Source organism: Octopus bimaculoides, chromosome 18 (genome assembly GCF_001194135.2).
Source record: "Octopus bimaculoides isolate UCB-OBI-ISO-001 chromosome 18, ASM119413v2, whole genome shotgun sequence".
NCBI classification, from domain to species: Eukaryota; Metazoa; Mollusca; class Cephalopoda; order Octopoda; family Octopodidae; genus Octopus; species Octopus bimaculoides.
Genome location: NC_068998.1, coordinates 29,236,965 through 29,259,008, shown reverse-complemented (window position 1 = coordinate 29,259,008; position 22,044 = coordinate 29,236,965). Strand labels below are relative to the sequence as shown.

General features: G+C 36.0%; 1 protein-coding gene across 9 annotated transcripts in view; it reads left to right on the top strand.

Annotated features, from left to right (window-relative positions):
* Window positions 1-22,044, top strand: part of LOC106867759 (tetratricopeptide repeat protein 31) — a 225,191-nt gene that overhangs the window by 114,712 nt on the left and 88,435 nt on the right. For all 9 annotated transcript variants that reach the window (XR_008266010.1, XR_008266011.1, XR_008266009.1 and 6 more), the window contains exons 9-12: window positions 3,811-3,901; window positions 12,890-12,940; window positions 17,899-17,989; window positions 19,941-20,045. Coding sequence is in view for 4 of the 9 variants with exons in the window: in XM_052974422.1 (XP_052830382.1) it covers window positions 3,811-3,901; window positions 12,890-12,940; window positions 17,899-17,989; window positions 19,941-20,045 (338 nt within the window). In the remaining 5 variants the exon portion in view is untranslated. The remainder of the gene's footprint in view (window positions 1-3,810; window positions 3,902-12,889; window positions 12,941-17,898; window positions 17,990-19,940; window positions 20,046-22,044) is intronic.

The following is a 22,044-nucleotide window of genomic DNA, read 5'->3' as shown; positions in this document are numbered from 1 at the left end:
CTATCTCACTATAACCTTTCATCCAACACAAGATCACTTCCTCCAATGCCTCCTCCCCACTTGAAAATTTTTTTTTGTCTTGCAAGTACTTGGTGACCCTGTCAGTGCAGGTGCCACTTGAAAGCACCCAGTCCATAATGTAAAGTGGTTGGTGTTAGGAAGGGCATCCAGCTGTAAAAATCCTGCCAAAACAGTCACGGAAGTCTGGTGCAAGCTTCTGCCTGGCCAGCTCTTGTGAAACTGTCCCACCCATGCTAGCATGGAATGTGGATGCTAAACGATGATGATGATGAGGGCTATGAATATCTATATAAAATGACTGACATTTATCTACTTCTTTACATCTGCATGTAAAGGTAAAAGTGATCTACAAGTATACATTTATGAATTTAATAATAGTTTGAGAGCCATTTAGATATACACACAAAAAAATGACACACATTCATAGGCTGAGATGCACTCATATTAATATATATTTTGATATACAGGTATTTGTACATCAAGTACATGTTTTCATTTACTCTTTCCTCAATACCTGGTGATTCTTTTTTATTTCAACCTTTGCCTTGGATCTTGTGTGCTTGTTTCATTACTCTATTTTATGTCAACTCTAACACACTTTTGTTTTTCCTGTTTGTGGGTATGCTACCACCAACACCTTTATCTTATTCACTTATAGCTCATTCCATCAAAATTGTATAAATCTCCTCATTTCATCTTCACTTACCATAAATCCTCCTTCAAGCAAATGTAACCAAGTACTGCCTGCTCTAACACAATACACTGACTGGATGTGACAGTTTCACTTGAGTTTCCACTCTCATTTACTTCTTTAAAGTTGTCTAGTTTATTGTTAAACTCTAGTTATGGAAATTAGTGGTAATAAAGGACACAGTTACTAGTGCTTTCATTGAAATACCATCTCTTGGAGGGTTGACAACCATGACTGAAGAATCTCTCCTCCTCTCATGTGACAGACTTAACCCTGCTGGATACCAACTCAGTACTTGATGGTCTTACAGTATGTTTGAAGTTGGCATTAATACCAGTTTTTTTCTTTAATACACCATCTCTGTGAAGATTTCAACCAAGGCTAAAGAGGTCCTCCTCCTTATGATACAGCCGCCTTTACCTTGCTAGATGCAAACCTAGTACTCCATGGTCTTAGAGGATTTTTATTTTACTTGAATAGTTAATCAAGTAATATAGAATAATGTCAAATCCAATGACTGGCATAGCTCCAAGGGCAAAGGAGATGTTTTGGAGAGAGGGAATTATTAAGATATCTTATTGCTGGACCAGGTTATGATGGTCACGGAGAGAGTTATAGCACAATAATCTATGTACAAGGTTGCTGTAAGTAAAGTGAGAGTCAACAACAATTTCAGTGATGAATTTAGTGTGAAGAGAGGTGTTCACCAAGATTCAGTTCACAGCTCCCTCTCATTCATTATTGTCTTACAAACTGTCACAGAGGGGTTTAACTCTTTTGTTACCATATTTCTTTTGAGATACTTTGTGTTTACTTCAACTGATTTTTAAATGTAATGAAGAATTTAATAAAATAACTTTGTTATTTTACTTCATTTCTGTATTTGGTTTGCATGATTCTTGATGTGAATTCCTGTGTTGAAACAGATCTTGTGTCTTGGGAGGGTCATTATACCAATAACAATTAAAATATACACACACACACTGGTTCAATACCATTTCTTCATTTTACCAACTAACTATCCAGTGGTTTGTTTAATGTGTTGATTTAACAATCAGTTGGTTGTTAGTTTTCTCTGTCAAAGTCCTTTCGTTGCTATTCACAACCTCATCAATGGCATACTCTCACTTTTCAAGGTCTCCTTTGAGTCTGTCTGAGAACTAGTCTTGTGTGTGTGTGTGTGTGTGTGTGTGTGTGTGTGTAGGTGCATAAGTGTTTACTTGTGTGTGCATTCTGTTGTGTGTGTGAATGTGGTGTAGTCAGTAGGTTTTTGAATAGGTCATCATCTGTGTGTATGTTTTCATGTGTGTGTGTGTGTGTGTGCTCATGCGTGTGCACCTGCATGCATGCATGGATGTGTGTATGTGGTTGCATGTGTGGTTGTGTACTGGACTTGTTAATAATTACATGTATTTATCTTTATGGATTTCTTTGTAGCCTGCTGTCATTCTAATATGTCTATATATGCCTACATATATCCACACCATGCCCTCCCAACCACACGGATGTACCCACACCTACATTGCATATGTGTTGCATGGGTAGTGGTAGTGGTGTTGTGGTTCTATTATTTAATGTGTATATTTTCTATTTAGTTTTACCAACATGGCAGAGATCAACATAGTAGTATGCTGGATCAAATTAGTCTGAGTGATTCAATGCTAAAACAGATGCATGAGTCTGTTCTCATAAGTGAGACAATGCCAACAGTAAATAGAAAATATACTTAGTAAATAATACAACCACAATACCACTACCATTACCCATGCAGCACACATGCAGTGTGGGTGTGTGTACATCTGTGCGGATGGGAGGGTATGTGTGGGTATAGGTAGGCATATATAGGGTGGAACTACAATGACAACATGATGCACAGTTCATAGATTATAAACAATTCCAGTATGCAACCATACACATCCATGCACACACATACACACTTGAAAACACACACAAGAACACAACCACAAACATCCTTGCACACATATGTACACACACATGCAGGAACATATACACATAGATGGTTACCTATTATAAAAGACAATGGGCTATCCCTCACACAATCATATGTGAAAAAGTACACACACATACACATATATAAGAATGCACAAATGCAAATATACATGCACTTACCTATTCAAAAAAATAACCAGCTACACACACATAATGCACATATGCACATACACACCAGAATGCACACAATATACCAGAATGCACTTACACAAGTAAACACTCACACATCTATACATACAGATATGTATGTACATACATATGCATACACACACACTAGTTCTCAGACGGACTCAAAGCTGACTTTGAGGACTGAGGGTATATCATTGATGAGGTCATGAATAGCGTCAGAAGGACTCTGACAGAAAACTAACAACTGATTAATTGCATGTGTTTATTTTAATTTATATTGGCATTATAACTCTCCCTAGACACAACAAAACTTTGTTATTATGAAGCTGGTGTTAGGAACATAAATTAACACTAAATTTTGATGGAAGAATTTAATTCAGAACTTTCAGAAACAAGACATTTGTACTACTGAGCCAGGGACAGTCTCTGAAGGGTTGATATCAAAAAGGGTAAAACCATCTGCCCATGCTTATGCATTGGTGATCTAGTTCTTACAGATGAATCTGTAGTAAGAGATAAAATTCTAGGCATGGAAGCAAAACCCATAATTGGGAGTCCTTAAGGTAAATTCAGCAAAAATTATGATATAAACCTCAAAGAAGCCACTATTGTTGTTGTTGTTGCTGTGATAGTAGTGATGGTGGTTATTTGAGAGAATTAGTAGAGTAGTGGATTAAACATCTTGCAGCATTTAAAGAACTCCCTGTACATTCTGAATTCCAATCCCACCCCAATTGACTTTATTTTTCTTCCTTCATGAATCAACAAAATAAGTACCAGGCAGTTACTAAGGGAGTGGGTTTCATTGTAATTAATTGATCCCTCCCTTAAAATGTATAGCCTTGTGTCAGACTAAGAATTCATTGTTATTATTGCCATCATCATGATCATCATCATAATAATAATAATAATAATAATAATAATAATAATAATAATAATACATTTATCTTTTCCTGCAGTTCGAGGTAATGAAATGGCACAAATGGGTCATTATGCCGCTGCTATAGATCTTTTCACAGAAGCAATACGACTTGATCCAAGTGATTTTCGGTGAGTCAACTTGCTGTAATATCTCCTTTATTGTCTCAGAGTATCTTCTAAGATTTTGGAGAATTTATAAATAGAGATGTTTCTCACCCTCTACTATTATCTTTAGACTTACTTTCCCATCAATCATACACACTTAAGTTTGCTATGCTATAGTGTGCAGTCACTAGTTGAAGATTTGTGAGTATGTTTGTTGAACCCCAGATCAGCCTTGATCCTTAAGACCAGTAATCAAAGATACACCTGCTGTCTTCTCCATTTTATCTTGACATAATGTATCTAAGAATACATTATTATGTTTTTCCCTTCTTAATACAATAGGGTGTGATTTAATGGAGATTTGGTTGGTATATTTTTAAGCCGAGCAACTATGTAGAGGTTCCACTGATGGCTCACCTTTTGGTGATCTATGTGTGTGTGTTGAAGGTGGATTTCTAAGTCTGCAACTTCATTTCTGAGTAATAAATAATTAACATTATTATTCTATTTTATAATTTCCTTTTCTTGTTTTTATGTTATGCTGGAGAGTGTTTGATTGGGAGAAAATTGCAACTAGTAATTTTTGGTGCTAATATATTATAAATTGATTTAATTTACCAAAGTAAACCCCTAACATTTTTCTCAATATTAGACATTTTTGTAACAATGCTACTAATTAGAAATAATGGTCTTGGCATGGCTATGTAGTTAAGAAGTTCACTTCATATCTACATGCTTTTAAGTTTGATCCCTCTTCATGGCACCTTGGGCAGCTGTCTTCTCATAGACTTTATTTAACCAATGCTGCATGAGTGATTTATGGTAGCCAAAAACTGTACAGAAACTGTTGTGTTTATGTGCTTGTATGTGCATGTCTTCACAATTGATATCTCTTGGGCAATGGTGACATTTGTTTATGTCCTGCATAAACAATATGTCCTATAACTTAGTATGTAAAGACCAGAGGAATAAAATACCTTATTTGAAAATAGTCATTCATTCAGTGACTGTCTCTATGCCAGGAACTCTTTTCAACTCATCTGCCAATAGGTTGGCTGTTCAGCAAAAAACCTTCACAGGATACTTTCCTAATCTCCTAAGTGGTGGATTATAATGCTGGTATGATCAGGATGAACAAATCAGAACAGGCTTGACCTGATGTCTTGAAAACAAGTATCTGGAAGGGCTTCTGGCCAAAAAATACTCCTCAAGAAATTTTATCCAATCCATGAAAGCATGAAAAAAAGCAGACATAAAAATGATGATGATAGTGCCAACTACAATGATAGTAATGACCTTAATCTTATCAAATCTAGTGTGGAACATTCCTTGACTACTAAAATTACAAGTCTTTCTTTATTAGTTTCAATTTTATTCAGGAAACTCTGATCATCCTCAATGTTTTCTTGTATTCAGTTGCATTATCTACATTGTTAAGGATTTATCATAGTCTTGCATTGTTATACACAATAACAATGTCTGGGTTCCTATTTTCTTATGTATGGATACATTAGATATTGAAATTGCAAGGGACGTTTTAGGGCCTGATGTTTATGCTTTTAAATTTATACTTTCCAGACAGTTTCCATTAATGAATCTGCCAACATTATCATGTACTATATAGGTCTATTACATTTGATTACCAACCCTATCACACTCTTCTCTCCACATTGTCTAGAAATTTACAATTCCATATAAAACTTAGTGTAGTCTGTTTTTGGAATATGTGTTTCTGTATTAGAAACCTCTTCAGTCTCAGGCCTGAAATCTTTTTTTTTTTTTTTAACCTGACTGTACCTTCATCCTTAAATCTATTTCCTTTCTTAGTAATCAGTGTGGTTTCTGAGAGCTTCTCTTCCACTTCACAAAAATTAAATCCTGCCCTTGAAAACTTTGGTGAAAGCAAAGTGATGCTTTTAACATCAACAAAGTAATTGACTATGTCTGGCATAAGAACCTTCTTGAAAAACTTTCTACCTTAGTGCTCCACCCTGGATTGGAGGCTTCCTGTTGAATAATTCCATTGAAGTGTGAGTTAATGGTTCTCTCTTCAACTCTCTCTCTCTCTCTTTGAAACTCAGTGCACCTAGGCACCTAATTATCTGTCCCACTATTATCATTTTATTCACTTTTAACTGCACAATTTCTTCTAGTGATGACACTATTCTTTTGCTCTCAGACCTTATCCACATACTTCTTAACAGCATACATATCCCCCATTAAATATAGGTTTTTGATAACTTCCTATAATTGTACGTACTTTATTTTCACAGCACAAAACATAGACACAGCAGTGTTTAACTCTTAATGTCCTGTTATGCTTAGGCTATACAAATCTCCTGATCCAAATAAAAACTAGAGATTTTGCTAAAATGCAGCTAGTCCAGTATAAAAATCATAAAAATATAATTTTTGCATGATTTTGGATGAAATTTACTGATACTATATTATGATTATTGATGTACATTGTGAATGTAGATTTTACCTGTTATATTGATTTTTACTTGTCATATCACCTGCATTGATTCCTGGGTATTAATTTCCTGTCTCAGAATCGAATTGATGTTCTAATTAGTTTTTGTAACTTGGAAGATGTACAACTCGCATTAGTAAAAGAATTCCAAAATATGCCTTTATTTTCTCCATTCAAAGGTTTTGTAAGGCTCAACAAATTTAGTGTTGTTTTATTACAAAAAAAAAAAAAAAATTATGTTCTTACAAGCCCAGCAGTATACAGAGAATTTACCTTTAAAATATATCTGCAAATTAATCTTTTTTAAATCCTAACCATTCACTAAGAAAAGCCTCAATGAAATATTGACTACATAGTAATTCCACTCCTACTCAAAATCCATAAATCTTGACATCCAGAAATATCACTCTAATTATTTTATCCAAGTCCAAGTTCTCTTTCACTAATTAAATCATAAAAAAAAAGAAAAGAAAAAGGCTAATCCAAAAATCATTGATAAATAATATCATTGAGTTCTGACTCACTGCTTGGGATATGAAACAAACACCATTATGCTTGAAAATGAAAGGAAGAAAATTTCCAGTGAAACATAGATAGTGCAAACGAGAAGTCTTTCGACAGGAATTTCTTTCTAAAATGAAACTGAATGTGTTTCTTTCACAGAAGAGAGCTTAGTTCCAATTTTTGATCCCAAATAACAATGCTATTTGAATTGTGGTTTCATGCAAATGATGACAGCTGCAGATATTTACAAGTAGAGGTGTCTAAGTGCTAAGCTAACCTACCACAACTTTTCGTCTTCACTGCATATAAATAAAATACTACTAAAACCTAATAACATACACATTCTAACTATTATTATCTTTGAGAATTTCTCAGTAATGGTAAGAGATAAATATGACATTCTAGATAGCATCCAAATAAAGAAAAGATATCCACTTCCTGATACTGACCTGGTTGCAAGAGTGAGAGGGGAGAGGAAAGCATATTGTATGGGGGAGTGAGAGGTGCATTGAGGTGGAGATGGAGAGATAATTTGGTGACACAGAAGAGTGATCAATGTAAAATGTGTGTCAGAAGGGACAATATTAAGAATGAAGGATAGATATCAAAGTGAAAAGGTTCCAGGTAGTGAGAAAGATGAGTGGTATTAAGGAAAAGCAGACGAAGCATGCAGTTCTGCTCATATTTAATTACAGCAGCAGAATATTGCAGTGAAGTCGGTGATGGTGGAGTTAGTGACAGAGAAATGATGGTTGATGATGATGGCTTCAAGAGGAAATAGAGTGAGGGCCCCAATTGTGCACATATGCATCGTGCTTCCAGAATCTTGTCTTTTCCAAAATAGGCAGGTCTTCTCAAGTGTTACATATTGCCAGACATTCCAGTCCTTTGTCATATCATCTGTGAAGATTTTAAGTCCTGGGTCTCCCTCTTTCACAAGTGCCATCCATATTAAGTGTTTAGCATTTCTTTATACAACCATTCTCATTACATGTTCAGACCAGTGCAGTTTTCTTTCTTGCATACTACATCTGATGTCTCTCGTTTCCCATTCTCTCAACACATTTGTACTTCGTCATTCATGCATACTTATGCTGCACATCTAGTGAAGTATGCTAGCTTCATTTCTTTACGGCCTTCTCAAATTCTTTGCAATCAAGGCCCATGTTTCACTGTTATGCAGCTTTGCAACATTTTCATTTTACATCCATTTTCCATGCTCGTGTGGCTTAGATGGGTTGTCACAATTTCATTCAGTTCTTATTCATTGTAGAGGGGTTGCAAAACTCCACATCACTCATATATTTTACTTTATGCATGGTTATTTTTATTCCCTCTGGAATAATATCAATGCTTTCTTCGAAACATATATTGGAAGTATAAATGATTTGAATAACACCTGCGTTTAACTCCATTTCTTAATCTATCTCTCTCTATATATATAATTCCACATGCACCCATACATACACATACATATATGCATTTCACAGTTGTATAATTAATTGCACATGTGCAACAACCCTCTGCCTGTAGGCAAACATGTACACAAATCTTCTTTTCAGATACTAATCACTTGCTCTTCTCATCCAGCCAACAATCTTAGAACTACCACAATGAAAGGTAGGTCTAATAAGATTGTGAAATTATTAGAATGGAGGTGTGTGGATTTGTGCTGCATTCAAGAAATAAGATGGAGCGGATCCTCAGCTAGACTTTTCATGAGCAAGGGACAATATAAAACCTCTTCAGAAAGAGGTTGTCAGAGTGTGTGATAAGATAATTGAGTATAGAGTAATCTTGGAAAACATGACAGTAACATTTGTCTCTGCATATGTTCCTCAACTATGACTCACAGATAAACAAAAGATTGAATTTACTAATCCCTTTTGCAGGTTACCTTGACAAATGGAAGACTTTAATTTCATGGTGGGTGACTTGAGCAGACATGCTGGGCAGAAACCCAACAAAAATTCCATGGGGTTCATGAAAGCTATGGCTTTCATTCTAGAAATTAAGAGTGGACAAAGCCCTTGGGATTCTGCCGTAAATGAGCTGATAATCTGTAGCACTAACTTCAAGAAACTAACTACCTATCAGTTTCATGATTACACCAGAAAATGGGATTGAGAGTACTTCCCAGGTGAAGAATGTACAACTGAACATAAGTTAAAACCTACTGACTTAAAGCTAAAAAGACTCATGCACATACCAGCCTGGAAAAGGAAGACATGGAAGGTTGAGGATCTCTTGAACAGTCCAAGATTTATAGAAGTACTTGTAATATTTGAGAAGAAGGATGAATCAGAGTCATATTATATAGAAGAGAACTGGGCATTCTTATCGGACAACCTGCTGATGGGAGATAGATTAAATCTGTGGCTGGTACAAGGCTCCAGCTATGCCAAAGGTGACATGTAGGTAAAAGAGAGAGATAGTCAGAGATTGAGGCAAAGAGATAGGCTTGGAAAGATTGCAAAAGTGGAGGCAGCAAAGAATTATATCAAAAGAGAAGCCAGGTGACAGGTGTACATAGCAAGGGAAAAGTAGAAAAATAAGAGATTTGTCATGTCCTACAACATGAGGACCAGAAGCATGAGATGTTCCAAATTGCATGAGAGAATCGAAATGTCATGAGTGAGAAGTGTGTGAATGGATAACGATATGCTTGCACTTAGGGATTCTGAAAAGAAATAAGCATAGAACTGTTACTGCGAAGGGGCTATTAAATGTAGAGAATGCATGGGAAAAAAAGGATCTTCCCAATGTGGATCCAACTAAGGGACCAGCTATCTTAATCAACAGCAGTATGATAAATAAAGGAACTAAAGATATGACAGTATGGAAAGCCTCTGGTTCCTCAACTAACACTGTTAAGATGCTTAAAATATCTGATGGATTAGGATATAGCCTTGTTAAATTTGTAGTTAAACAAGTTGTACAGAAAAGTGTTATACCCTATGACTAGTGTAGCAGCAATAAACTACTACATGACTAAAGGAGATGCCTTAGATAAAAATAATTACAGTTGGACCAGGTCATGAAAGTTATGGAAAGAGCTGTAGCCCAATTAATTAGGAAGATAATTAGGTTATATTTGATGCAGTTTGTTTTTTTTTGCATGGGAGAAGTGCTACTAAGGCCCTCTTTTTAACAAAACAACTGCAGAAGCCATTGTACTTAGCATTTGTCAACAGTGGAAAAGGCTTCAGCAGAGTCCCTTGTTCTCTGATTTAGTTGTCAGGGAGGAAGCTACAGGTAGACAAATGACTTGTGAGATTTGCAGAGGTGTTGTTAGTAAGGTGAGAGTCAGCAACAAGTTCAACAACAAATTTGATGTGCAAGTAGGAGTTCACCAGGTCTTATTTCTCAGTTCTCTCTTACCTGTCATACTTCTCCAGGTCATTGCAGGAATATTTGATCAGTTGCTGGTAACCTCATTCTTATAAATGAATCTGTAGTAGATTTTGAAAATATATTCTAGTTGCGGAATCAAAATCTGGGATCAGGTGTCTTAAAATTAACCTATTGAGGACCAAAGTTTTAGTAAGCAAGAAAACAGACAAGCTTCTACTCTCTTCAAAAAAATGACCCTGCTTGTAGGAAAAGTATAGGTAGAAATATCATACAGTGTGCCCAATGCAAGCTATAGACATACAAGAGGTGCAGTGGAATCAGAGGAAGGCTCACAGAAAAAGTAGATGTTGTATGCGGCAGATGTGCAGAAGCAATAATCACTAAGTTCACATGGGAAATAGATTTTCTCAAATGCCCTAAAAGTTCACTTGAGGTTGTAGATAGCTTTTGTTGCTTAGGTGACTGAATGAGCTATGGAGTAGGATGTTCTGAAACTATTGTTTCAGAATATGAATAGGATGGAGAAAGTTCAAAGAGCTATTGCCTCTGTTGATAGCAAGTCTTTAGCTTAGAGATTGTATGATGCTTGTGCATGAATAGTAATGCTACATGATAGTGGGATGTGAGGGCCTGAATGCAGAGGATGTGTGAAGACTAGAAAGGAATGAAGTTAATATGCAACATCAGTGTGCATGTATGACTAAATTCAAATGTTTTGAGAGAAAAATTGAGCATAAAAGGAATCAGTTGCAGCATGCAAGAGAGAAGACTTGCACTGGTTCTGTAATGCATATGGGTAAGAACAGGTTTATAATGAAGTACCAATTGCTAAATACAGATAGAAATTGTGGAAGTGGGAATTGCATGAAAGCACGGGATGAAGTAGTGAAGACTAACTTCAAGATTTTGATCCTCATGGAGGAAATGACAAAGGACCAAAATGATTAGCATTTCACTGTGCTCACTGTCTGTTGTTGTGAAAGTAAGGTTCTAAAGCATTATGTTTTATGTCTATTTACTTATTGGTCCCTGCCTTTGCACCTAATTTGTCTCCATCAAGTCTTCCTCACCTCTCATCTTCCTCATACCTATCCTTCTACTCCTCTAACTATGATACTATTCAGCTGCTGTAATTATACAGGAGTAGAATCTGCACATATTTCTTGTCCCATTTTTGCTACCAGTTACTTCCCCCTATAACTGTCCATGGAACCACATACCCCTACATTCTTCTGATATCCATCTCTGTACAGCTTATTTTTTGACCTGTAAACAGTTTATCATACTACTGCTTTTCACCCTTCCTGTGCAACTACTTTTCATCTCTTCTTTCCTGAGCCACTCTTATTTCTTTTACCTTCTTTCGTATCCTCATGCTGATATTTACTATTAACCACACTGCCACCCTTGTTTATCATTCACTACATTTGCTTCTCCCCTCATCTCTAACCATTTGCCACTCTTCTCTCACACCCTTATGAACTTATCCACCCATATTTCCCTATCTTCTGTCCATATTCTCTCTTATATCCACGTTTCATTCTGACATCTCATCACCCCATCTCTTGTCTTTTTTTCAGCTATTCATATCCACCCTTATACAATGCTAGATAGGTAGGTATCTCCTCTATAGCAAGACACCCAAGCCTGTTCCTCTGTCATACTTTAGCCTCTCAACACCTAACATAAAGTCACCTCCCTCTCAGTTGAGGTGTCTTTTTCTTTGTCTTGTGAGTTACATGGCAACCTCACTAGTGTCATGAAAAAAGCATGTAGTACATTCTATAAAATGGTTTGCATTAGGAAACTACATTCAGCTATAGGAACCATGCCAAAACAAACGATGGAGCTTGATGCGGTCCTCTGGCTTACTGGATTCTTTTAAAGCATCCACCCCATGTCAACACGAAAGACTTCAAATGAGGATGATGGAGCCTTATCAGTTTTTTCATACATACTCTCTTTTTACTTGTTTCAGTCATTTGACCGTGGCCATGCTGGAGCGCCGCCTTTAGTCGAGCAAATCAACCCCAGGACTTATTCTTTGGATGCCTAGTACTTATTCTATTGGTCTCTTTTGCCGAACCACTAAGTTATGGGGACGTAAACACACCAGCATCAGTTGTCAAGCGATGTTGGGGGAACAAACGCAGACACAAACATATACACGCACATACACACACACATGTACATATGAGAGACTTCCTTCAGTTTCCGTCTGCCAAATCCACTCACAAGGCTTTGGTCAGCCCGAGGCTATAGTAGAAGACACTTGCCCAAGGTGCCACGCAGTAGGAATGAACCCGGAACCAAGTGGTTGGTAAGCAAGCTACTTACCACACAACCAGTCCTGTGCATGCACTTGTACATACATGTATGTGTACATGCATGCATGCACACACACACAAATGCCATACTTCTGTGAAGATTCTATTTTGCAAATTCCACATAAGATATTGTTTTAGTTGCAAAGACTTGCTCGAGATTTCATACAATGAGATCAAAACCAGAACAATGTGACTGCCAAGCAAACCCTTCAACTACACATCTTGCCCTTATGGAGAAAGTTTTCCTTACAATATCAGTTCTAAATTATTAATTAAAGGTACAATTTCTGTGTTATTCTGTTGACATTCTCATCATTTCATTTTCTTCAAATCCATTTATTTTTCTTTCTCCAGATTCTTTGGGAATCGTTCTTATTGCTATGAAAGAATACAGCAATATGACAAGTAAGTAAAACTTAATGTCAACATCCATAGACAAACCATATTGAAATTAAACTTGTAAATTATCCTAGTTATATAACTCATGTTGATGTTTGTCATTAGAGAATATATATGGAGAATATTTTATCTCCATATAGTGCAGCATGAACTAATCACAATGAAGTAGAGTGCAGATAAGAAAGAAAATAAGAGAAAAGAGGCAGATTGAGATGAAGTATAAAAGAAGTCAAAAAAAGAAAGAGAGAATGAAGAAATTAGGAGGAAGCATGAGGAGAGAATAGAGATATAAAAAAATGATAAGAATGTTGAGTGAAAGAACATGAGAATGAGTGACTTGAAAAAGGGAAGCAATAGAGAAGAGGTGGAAAGAGAAAGACTGCAAAAATTGAAGAGGAAGCAGACGGTTTGAAAATGATTTTTTCTTGATAGCTTTTTGATGCTTCCTATATTTAGTTTGTTTTCATTTGGATAGCTTCCAAGAATAATTTATTCCTTCAACATATTGTAGATTCATGTACATTTACTTAGTGGTTCTCTTATCACTATTTTGGTAAAAGCAGTAAAGTCTTTGGTATGTGAAGGGGGTAGAACATTCCCAGAGTTGTCTCCAATATTTGCCAAAAGAATCAAAGTAATATTAGCTAAGAGTAACCCACCATACCCAGCATTCGTCGATCTGGAAAAGACCTGACAGTATACCATATCTATTGTCTGGTGATCTTTAAGAAAGTTAGGTGTACATGAATGGCTTATGGGAGACATGTACAGCGATGGTGTGAGAAAGAAGAGAGTTCAATGAGTTCAGCAAGGAATTTAGTATGGAAATAGGTATGCATCAGAGCCTGTATCAGCCCTCTTCTGTTTATTATAGGTTTCTAGGCCATAACAAAGGAGTTTAACTTTGGTTATCTGTGAGATATCCTGTATACTTATGACCTAGTTCTCATAGCTCAATCTATCAAACATTTAGAAAAGAAATTCCAAAAATGTGAAAGTAATGTCTTGAATCAAGAAAAAAGGTTGGGGCTTTACTGCTACCTGGGAAATTACCATTATTTGATAAGCAGAAAAGAACTTGGTAGGAATTCCATACAGTGAAACCAATGTAAACTGTGGGTGCTCAGGAGGTACAGAGGGATGACTGGCAAGCTGACGGAGAATGATTTGGTATGTGGCTAGTGTACAAGAATAGTTAGCTGTTAGAGCATTCAAGAAATAAATTCTTTCAAATATTCAGAAAGCTCTTTAGGTGTAGTTGATTGCTCCTGTAACCTAGGTGACTTTTTTAGCCTTAGAGGCTGTAAATATCCTGAAAGTATAATAGCCAGAGTAAGAATGGGGTGGAAAACTTCAATGGAGCCATTATCTCTGTTGGCAGCAAGAATCTCTCTTTGAGTAAGTGGTAGATTCTATGACACCTATGACTGAAATGCAATGTTGTATGATGGCAAAGCATGCAAATGTGGAGGTTGGAAAGAAATGAAGCAAGCATGTTCTGCCAGATATATAATACTAGTGTGTATGAATAGTGGAGTGCAAATGATATGAGAGGAAATTGGGTATAACATGTGTCAGACACAAATGCAAGAGAGAAGGCTGTGGTGCATGTGGAAGATAACAGTTAGGTAAAGGAACACTTACCTCAACAAGTGAAAGGAACCTGCACAAGTGAAAGACATGGGAGGTAAAACACAGGAAAATGATAATGAGTGACTGTGACAAATAGTGTGGTTCTGTTGAAGAGGACCTGTCTAACCATTGCAAATATAGAAAAATGAACTAATTTTGTTTTTCCTCATCACAATAATTTCTTGTTATTTCTGCATTAAATATATTGGTTTCAAATCTTGGTACAAGGCCAGCAGTTTTAGGGAAGGGCTAAGTTGGTTACATTGACCCAGTGCTGAACTGGTACTTATTTTATCGACCCCAGAAGGGATGAAAGGTAAAGTTGACCTCATAAAGGCGAATGAAATGCTGCTAAGAATTTTACCTGGCGTGCTAACAATTCTGCCAGCTTTCTGCCTTCCTGCATTAAATATATTAACACTAATTTAGCTAATAAGTTGGTCAACCAGTTAGTCTTCAACTTGTAATTTAGTCTTCAACCAATGAATTACTCTTTAGTGAATAAGTTAGTCATCGTGTATAGGTAAGTCAATGACTTAGTCTTCAAACAAAGAGTTATACTTCAACTATTAAGTTAGTCTTCTACTACTAAGTTGGTGTTCAATCAATAAGTTAATCTTCATCCTATAATTTAATCTTCGACTCTTCATGTAATAATTTAGTGTTCTTAAAGTAGTCTAAAGACTACTTTAGTCTTTAACCAGTAAGTTAGTTTTCAACTAATAAATTAGTCCTCAAATAAGAAATTATTTTTCAACTAAGACAGTAATACTCAACTAATTATATTTTAGAGCGTTGTTAAATTAGTGTTGTTATATTTGACTGCTCATTAGAGCAGAGTGTTCTTAGTATGTCATAAATGAAACTGGGATGTTTATTGTTATTTTGGAATATTGTGTTTGGCAGTATGTGTAGAATATTGGATGGTAATTTAGCGTCCATAATATTTTCTTTACCATTCTCCCAACTCCATATTTTCTACCGCTTGCTTGCTTCATGCTCTTGCTTGATGAAGCTGGGGTCATCCCAGGTTAGTGATCCCAGAGATGTCATCATGCATAAAGCTGACCAGGTTCACCACTGCTCTCCATCATTGGTGGTTCTGTGCCAACCCCTCTACATCTTCTAAGGTGATGTTGAGCCTCTGGAGATCTTCCCCAATCACATCCAGCCATCTAGTGTAGGGCCTGCCACAAGGCCTCTTCCAGCCTGCAGCTGCTGCATTGAATGAAAGTAAAGGATGATCTAGCGGGAGATGGAGGATGTGTCCTTACCAGTGCATGTGACAGACAGCTATGAGGTAGGAGGCTGATGTATCCATTTATGCAGTTCTTTGCTATCAAAACTGTCAATCCTCTTTACAAGATCCTTGAGAGGGGTCATGTTTCTGTTCCATGGAGGAGAATGGAGAGGGCCAATGCATTGTAGATGCATTTTCTACTGATTATGACAATTTTTCTGTGATACTTTTGGTTTCTTTCTTATAGTAATGATACCTTTTTCTATCATTTTATGTCTGATTAACTCTTTATCTGTCTTCCCCCATCTGTCTTTGAAAAAGACAGGATGGTCATGACTGGTATACTTTCTTGCTGTGGTTTTAATAAATATCTGACTGTGAAAAAAGATGGAATTGGAAAATTTGAAAGTAAAACCTCTGATTCCGTTAAAATACAGTAGAGTTACATATTAAAATGCTTTCATTTTCATTACTAATTATAGATGGAAAATTTTAAAAAGAAAAGTTCTGATTCCATAAAAAAGTGGGGATAATCATAGTTGGAATACTTTCATTCTATCTCAAGAAGCTTCTGTATCTGTATGCACAGGCCTAGGCAAGGTTTTTTTTTATGGAAGACTTGCAGTTGCCAAGCACTCAAGTTTTCTCTCTCTGTGTCACCAATGTTGTCCAACAGAAAGGCCACTGTTTTACAGCCGATACAACTTGGCACTGCTGTTGTCTCAGGTAATGCTGTAAGCATATTGTCTGAAGCTCTGACAGTCTTATTAATCTATGGGCCTTGATTAATAGTTTTTTACTGACTCTATAAGGACAAAAGGCAAAGTTGACCGTAGCAGGATTTGAACTCCAAATGTACAGAGTTGGAACAAGTACCACAAGGTATTCTATTTGATTCTCTAACAACATTGCCAATTCACTTCTACCTTATCTAATTCATAATAAACTAATGATTAATAAGGTTTAATTAATGCTGACCTGATACTTGGAAATTACATTTTAGGTAAAGTAACAAAGCAACTGAAGTAGTCATAGTATATGATCAAATAATTAAGCTTAGACTAATATCAGGGAAGATGATAGCAACAGTGATCTCTATATTGCACCAGTATCAGGATGGACTGATGAACAAAACGGTTACTGTTATGAGGATCTCATGCAGGCTTCTTTGATAATAGACAACAGTGACCTCATTTTCACAACTTGTGACTCCAGTTGACATGTTGGGTAACATCATCATTACTATCTTGATGTGCATGGCTGTTATGATCATATACAGAATGAAAACGGATCAAGGATCATGGAGGTCAGTGGTGCAAATAACCTAACTATTTGCTATAATAACTTCAAGAAACTGATCAGCCTCCTGATAACCTACCGACTTCTCAGGTGAACACATAAGCCAGGTAGATTTCAAACTTATCAGGAAACAGGATGGACAAATAGTTGTGAATGTTAAGTCATTCATCAGTGGAGAATGTACCAGTCAACATAGACAACTGAGTTGTAGCATCAGAGAAAAAGATAGATCCAGAGAAACAAGACTACTTGAAAAGTGAAGGAATAGAATTCAATAAATCCCCCAGCCAGATGTAGGTTCAAAGAAGTGGACATTGAATGTAGAGGGCATGTAAAGGTATGTATTGCTAGATGTGTAATTTTAGTGGGTATATACAATGCAGCACAAATGAGCTAAGAAAAAAACTTGCTATAAAATGAATCTCAAGATGTGTGATTGTATGAGGGATGACTAGTTTGAGTAAAGAAGTGCCTAGCAGTCTAAATTGAAGGAACTTGTGGAAGAGAAAGATCAAGGAAGACACAAAAAGAAATTGTGAAGGCTGATATCCGGAGGCTGAACCTTGTAAAAGCATTATCAATGAACTGCAACGAATGGTGAGTCTGTGCTGAAGAAATTCATCCAACCATGCAAACAGTGGAAAATGGACATAAAATAATGATAATTATTTTGGAATGTTAGCAAATACTATTATATAAAACAACTGTTAATGAATGATAACAGTACTGCTAAGATATTTTTTCCTTTCATCTATTTTATCTTATTATTTTCTAATGTTTTTTTGATTTCTAGAGCCTTAAAAGATGCTGAAAAGTCCATATCAATATCTTCAAACTGGCCAAAGGGATTCTTTAGAAAGGGTCGAGCTTTGGCTGGACAAAAAGTGAGTATTATTTCTTGTTTCTCCTTTATGGTGAGTGCATAAATGTGTGTGTGTGTGTATGTATGCATCCATGTTTGACAAGCACTCACATGAAAGTTGTTAAAGATGAGGATACAAATCTGAATCTTTCTTCATATAAAAAGCACACTTATACCATGAAACAAAAAAGGATCTTCAATACAGACTCTGTTCATCCTGCATTTCATTGCATTAACTGCAAGCTTGTATTTACATCAAGAGTTGCATTCTTAACTAAATGTTTCATAACATTTCTCTGACGAGGTCATCTTCATTGATGCAAGAATGTTTGCAGATAAGGTGTTGGATTTGCAATCGTGTTGGTTCTTCATTTAATCCTATTGAGTGGTGATTTAGGCAGATGTCTTTTGCTATAGCCTTATTTCTGTTTAAATTGTGAATGAAACTGGGTACATGGAAACTGTGCAGAAGCCAATTATACCAGTTCTTGTGTGGCAGACTTAAGCTATCACCCAGTTAACACTGTTTCTCTCTTGCAAAGCTAGTGTTTTGTGAATCAATACTTTTCTTGATGCCAACCCTTTTCCTGACCTGACATACACACAAAGAGAAATGTAATCCCCCTAGACTGTGAGCATGGAATGAAGATATTGAAATGAGTGTTAGAGAAGAGAATAAGGAAGAGATTAAAAATTGATGAAATGCCGTTTAGATTTAGGCTGGAACAACTGATGCCAATTTTATTGTAAGGTAGTTTGAAAATTATAAGGGGCAGGAGGAAGAAATTGTTTTTTGGGTTTGTTACTTGGGAAAAAGCTTTTGACAGGGTTCTATGTGAAGTGATAACATGTGCATTGAGAAAGTTAGGAGTGGAGAAATGGTGATAATGTTCATGTTTGAAAGTAACACACAACCATAAGAACAAAGGATGAGAACTGCATTAAGTTTAGAGTGAAGGTTAGAATGAATCAAGTTAGTATTAAGCCCATTATTTTTTGTGATAGAGGTACTGGCTAGAAGTGTAAAGAAAAGTTTATCATGGGTTATGAGAGACAGATGACAGTGTCTATTAGAGAGTCTGATGGATTGAAGGAGATGAATAAGGAATGTATAAGGTGAAAGATATAAAGATATTCATAAAGAAGAAAGAAGTAATGACAAGTAGTAAAGCATGTGGGAATATAAACAGGAAAAAAGAAACAATAAAAACTAGGAAGTGGCCATCTACAGTGTGCAGAAAAGTTGGAGTAAATTCTATGAAATATACAATACATGCTGGATGGACTCATCAAAAATATAGTAGTTTGGGAGGGTTATTAACTAATGTAGCAGTTATATTTAAATGTGAGATGTGCATGGAGGGAGCTGCAGATAAATACTCTGCTGGATCAGAATAATAACTAAATGTCAGAAATAATAAAACTAACAAAAAAGATTAGATATTGAATACATGTGTGTGTGTGTGCAGTATATTGTGTGTGAAAGCATGTGTATAGGTTAGTTCACATAGATGTGGGCATCATAGAGCTCCTGTTTTCTGGTTAAGAATTCAAAGTCTTTCTCTGAAACAATAAATGAGCTTGTAGAATTCTGGAAATTACAGATTTTGGGAAAATACTAAACAAGAAATAAAATCAAACAAGTGTCTGCGAATGAGAAATATTAGTATAAGAGACAAGTAAAACAAAGTATTAACGAGAATAAAGAGTATGAGTTGAGAGATTAAGATACATAGATAATTATAGTCATTAGAATTGATAGTAGTGTACTGTAATATATTGATATGTTGTTATCCATAAACACATCTATTATAACTTGCTATGTGCTCCTTTTTATCAACTTTTTTTGTCATGAGTACCACCTTTATAAATATCATAGAAGATATAACAAAACTCTGTTTGCTAACATATATTGTTTGCTAAAATAATATAAGTCAAGCATTTTAGAATTCTGATATATTATATTATTGTAGCAATATTCTAAAGCTGAAGAAGCATTTCTACAAGTGATACGATTAGATAAAAATTGTGAAGATGCAAGGCAGGAGTTACTGAAAGTACAAATGCATCAGCTTGCTGTAAGTTTGAATTTAGTTTTAATTTCTTTTGTATTTCTATATTATTTTGTGAGATAATTAATGCAACTATACTGTGAGACTTCATTTGAAATACAACAATAAATATATTTATTGTAAATTGTGATTGAATATTCTTCCCTGTTTTTACACACAGACATGCATATTTGTTGATTTAGTGCCCATTTTTCCAGGTTAACATAGATTTGAGGCAAGATTATATAGACAATTGTTCTTCCTGCCACCAATATTTGCTTGTTTTCGAGTAAAAGATTTTATATTCTAATGATCTGCAAAAGCACAGATTGGCCAGTCATAATCACTACTACTTTGCTCAGTGACAAGTGTGGGATATCAACAGTCGTGTGAATTTCCAAAGATACACACACCTCCTATAGCACCAGGCCAACCAAAGTCTCGTGAGTGGATTTGGCAGACAGAAACTGAAAGAAGCCCATCATAAGTGTGTGTGTATTTGTGTCCTCTTGTTTTGACATTGCATGCTGCATCGTGTTACAAGCAGTGTTGTTCATTTGCATTCTTCTGTGTAAACATATCCAACCATTTTCCTGTTCCTGTTTGAATGACTAAGGGAACTATTATTTTGCTTGAAAACAGATAAGGTTTAGTGACACAACTCTTATCTGTTTCCAGCTTATAGGAAGAGCATCTGACCATAGAAAAACTGCCTCAGTGAATTACATCTTTTCCATGCAGAAATGGAAAAATGACATGAAAATGATGATATATATTTTTATATATATATATATATATATATATATATATATATATATAATCAATTGAAATATCATACAGCTGGTACCCCAATATGAGGAACATTTTAACTCATATAAATAACTAAGAGCCCACTCCCAGTTGTAACTGTCAAGACTCTGAAGCTTGCCCACTTGACCAGACATGTACAAAAAACTCTGTCATACATGAGGCATAAATAACAGCAACACTTCAAGATAAATCAATTGAAAAAGAATTACATGCATGTGTGTGTGTGTGTATGTGTTTGCCTGTGTGTGCATGTATGTATGTCAGTCAGTCAGTCATCATCATCATCTTCATTTAAAATCCTTTGTCCATGCTGGCATGGGCTAGACTGTTTGACTAGGGCTTGTAAGCTGGAAGGCTGCACCAGACTCCTGTCTGATTTGGCATGGTTTCTATGGCTGGATGCCCTTGCTAATGTCAACCACTTCAAGAGTGTAATGGGTGCTTTTACATGTCACCGACATGGGTGCATTTGTGTATCTGCCATGATTGCGATTTTACTTTGCTTGATGGGTTTTCTTCTCAAGCATGACATAATGTCAAAGGTCTTGGTCATTGCCTTCACGAGCCCAACACTCAAAAGGAACTTTTCCTGTGCCACCAGCATCAGCCACTTTGCCTCTATGAGGCCCAATGCTCAATAGGTGCATTTTACATGCCACCGGCATGGGTGTGATTTACGTGACACCAGCATAAGCCACGACTATGATTTCTCTTCACTTGACAGGTCTTCTCAAGCACAGCATATCGCCAAAGGTCTCAGTCACTAGTCATTGCCTCTGTGAGGCCCATTGTTCGAAGGTCAGGATTATGTATATTACATATATGTAAATATGTATGTTTATATATATATAAATATGTATCTATATATATAAATATATATATTGGGTTGTCCGGAAAGTTCGTGCTGATTTATAGTAACTTACCTTTCAACTTATTTTAGAACATGGTTGAGTCCATAAAATAGGATTTGACTACACCTCCATTTAGAGCACAGTTTAAGCTATGTTTTCGTGGAAAGGGTTTGTTTCTATAACCTGTGTTAATTCTGTTACCCTTTAAAATGGAAGATAAGAAAGTTCATTTTCGGCACCTGATGCTTTTCTTTTTCCGTAAAGGGAAAAATGCCTCACAAGCAACCAAAGAAATATGCGCAGTTTACGGTGATGTTTCTTTATCCGAAAGAACTGTACGGAAGTGGTTCGCAAGGTTCCGAGTT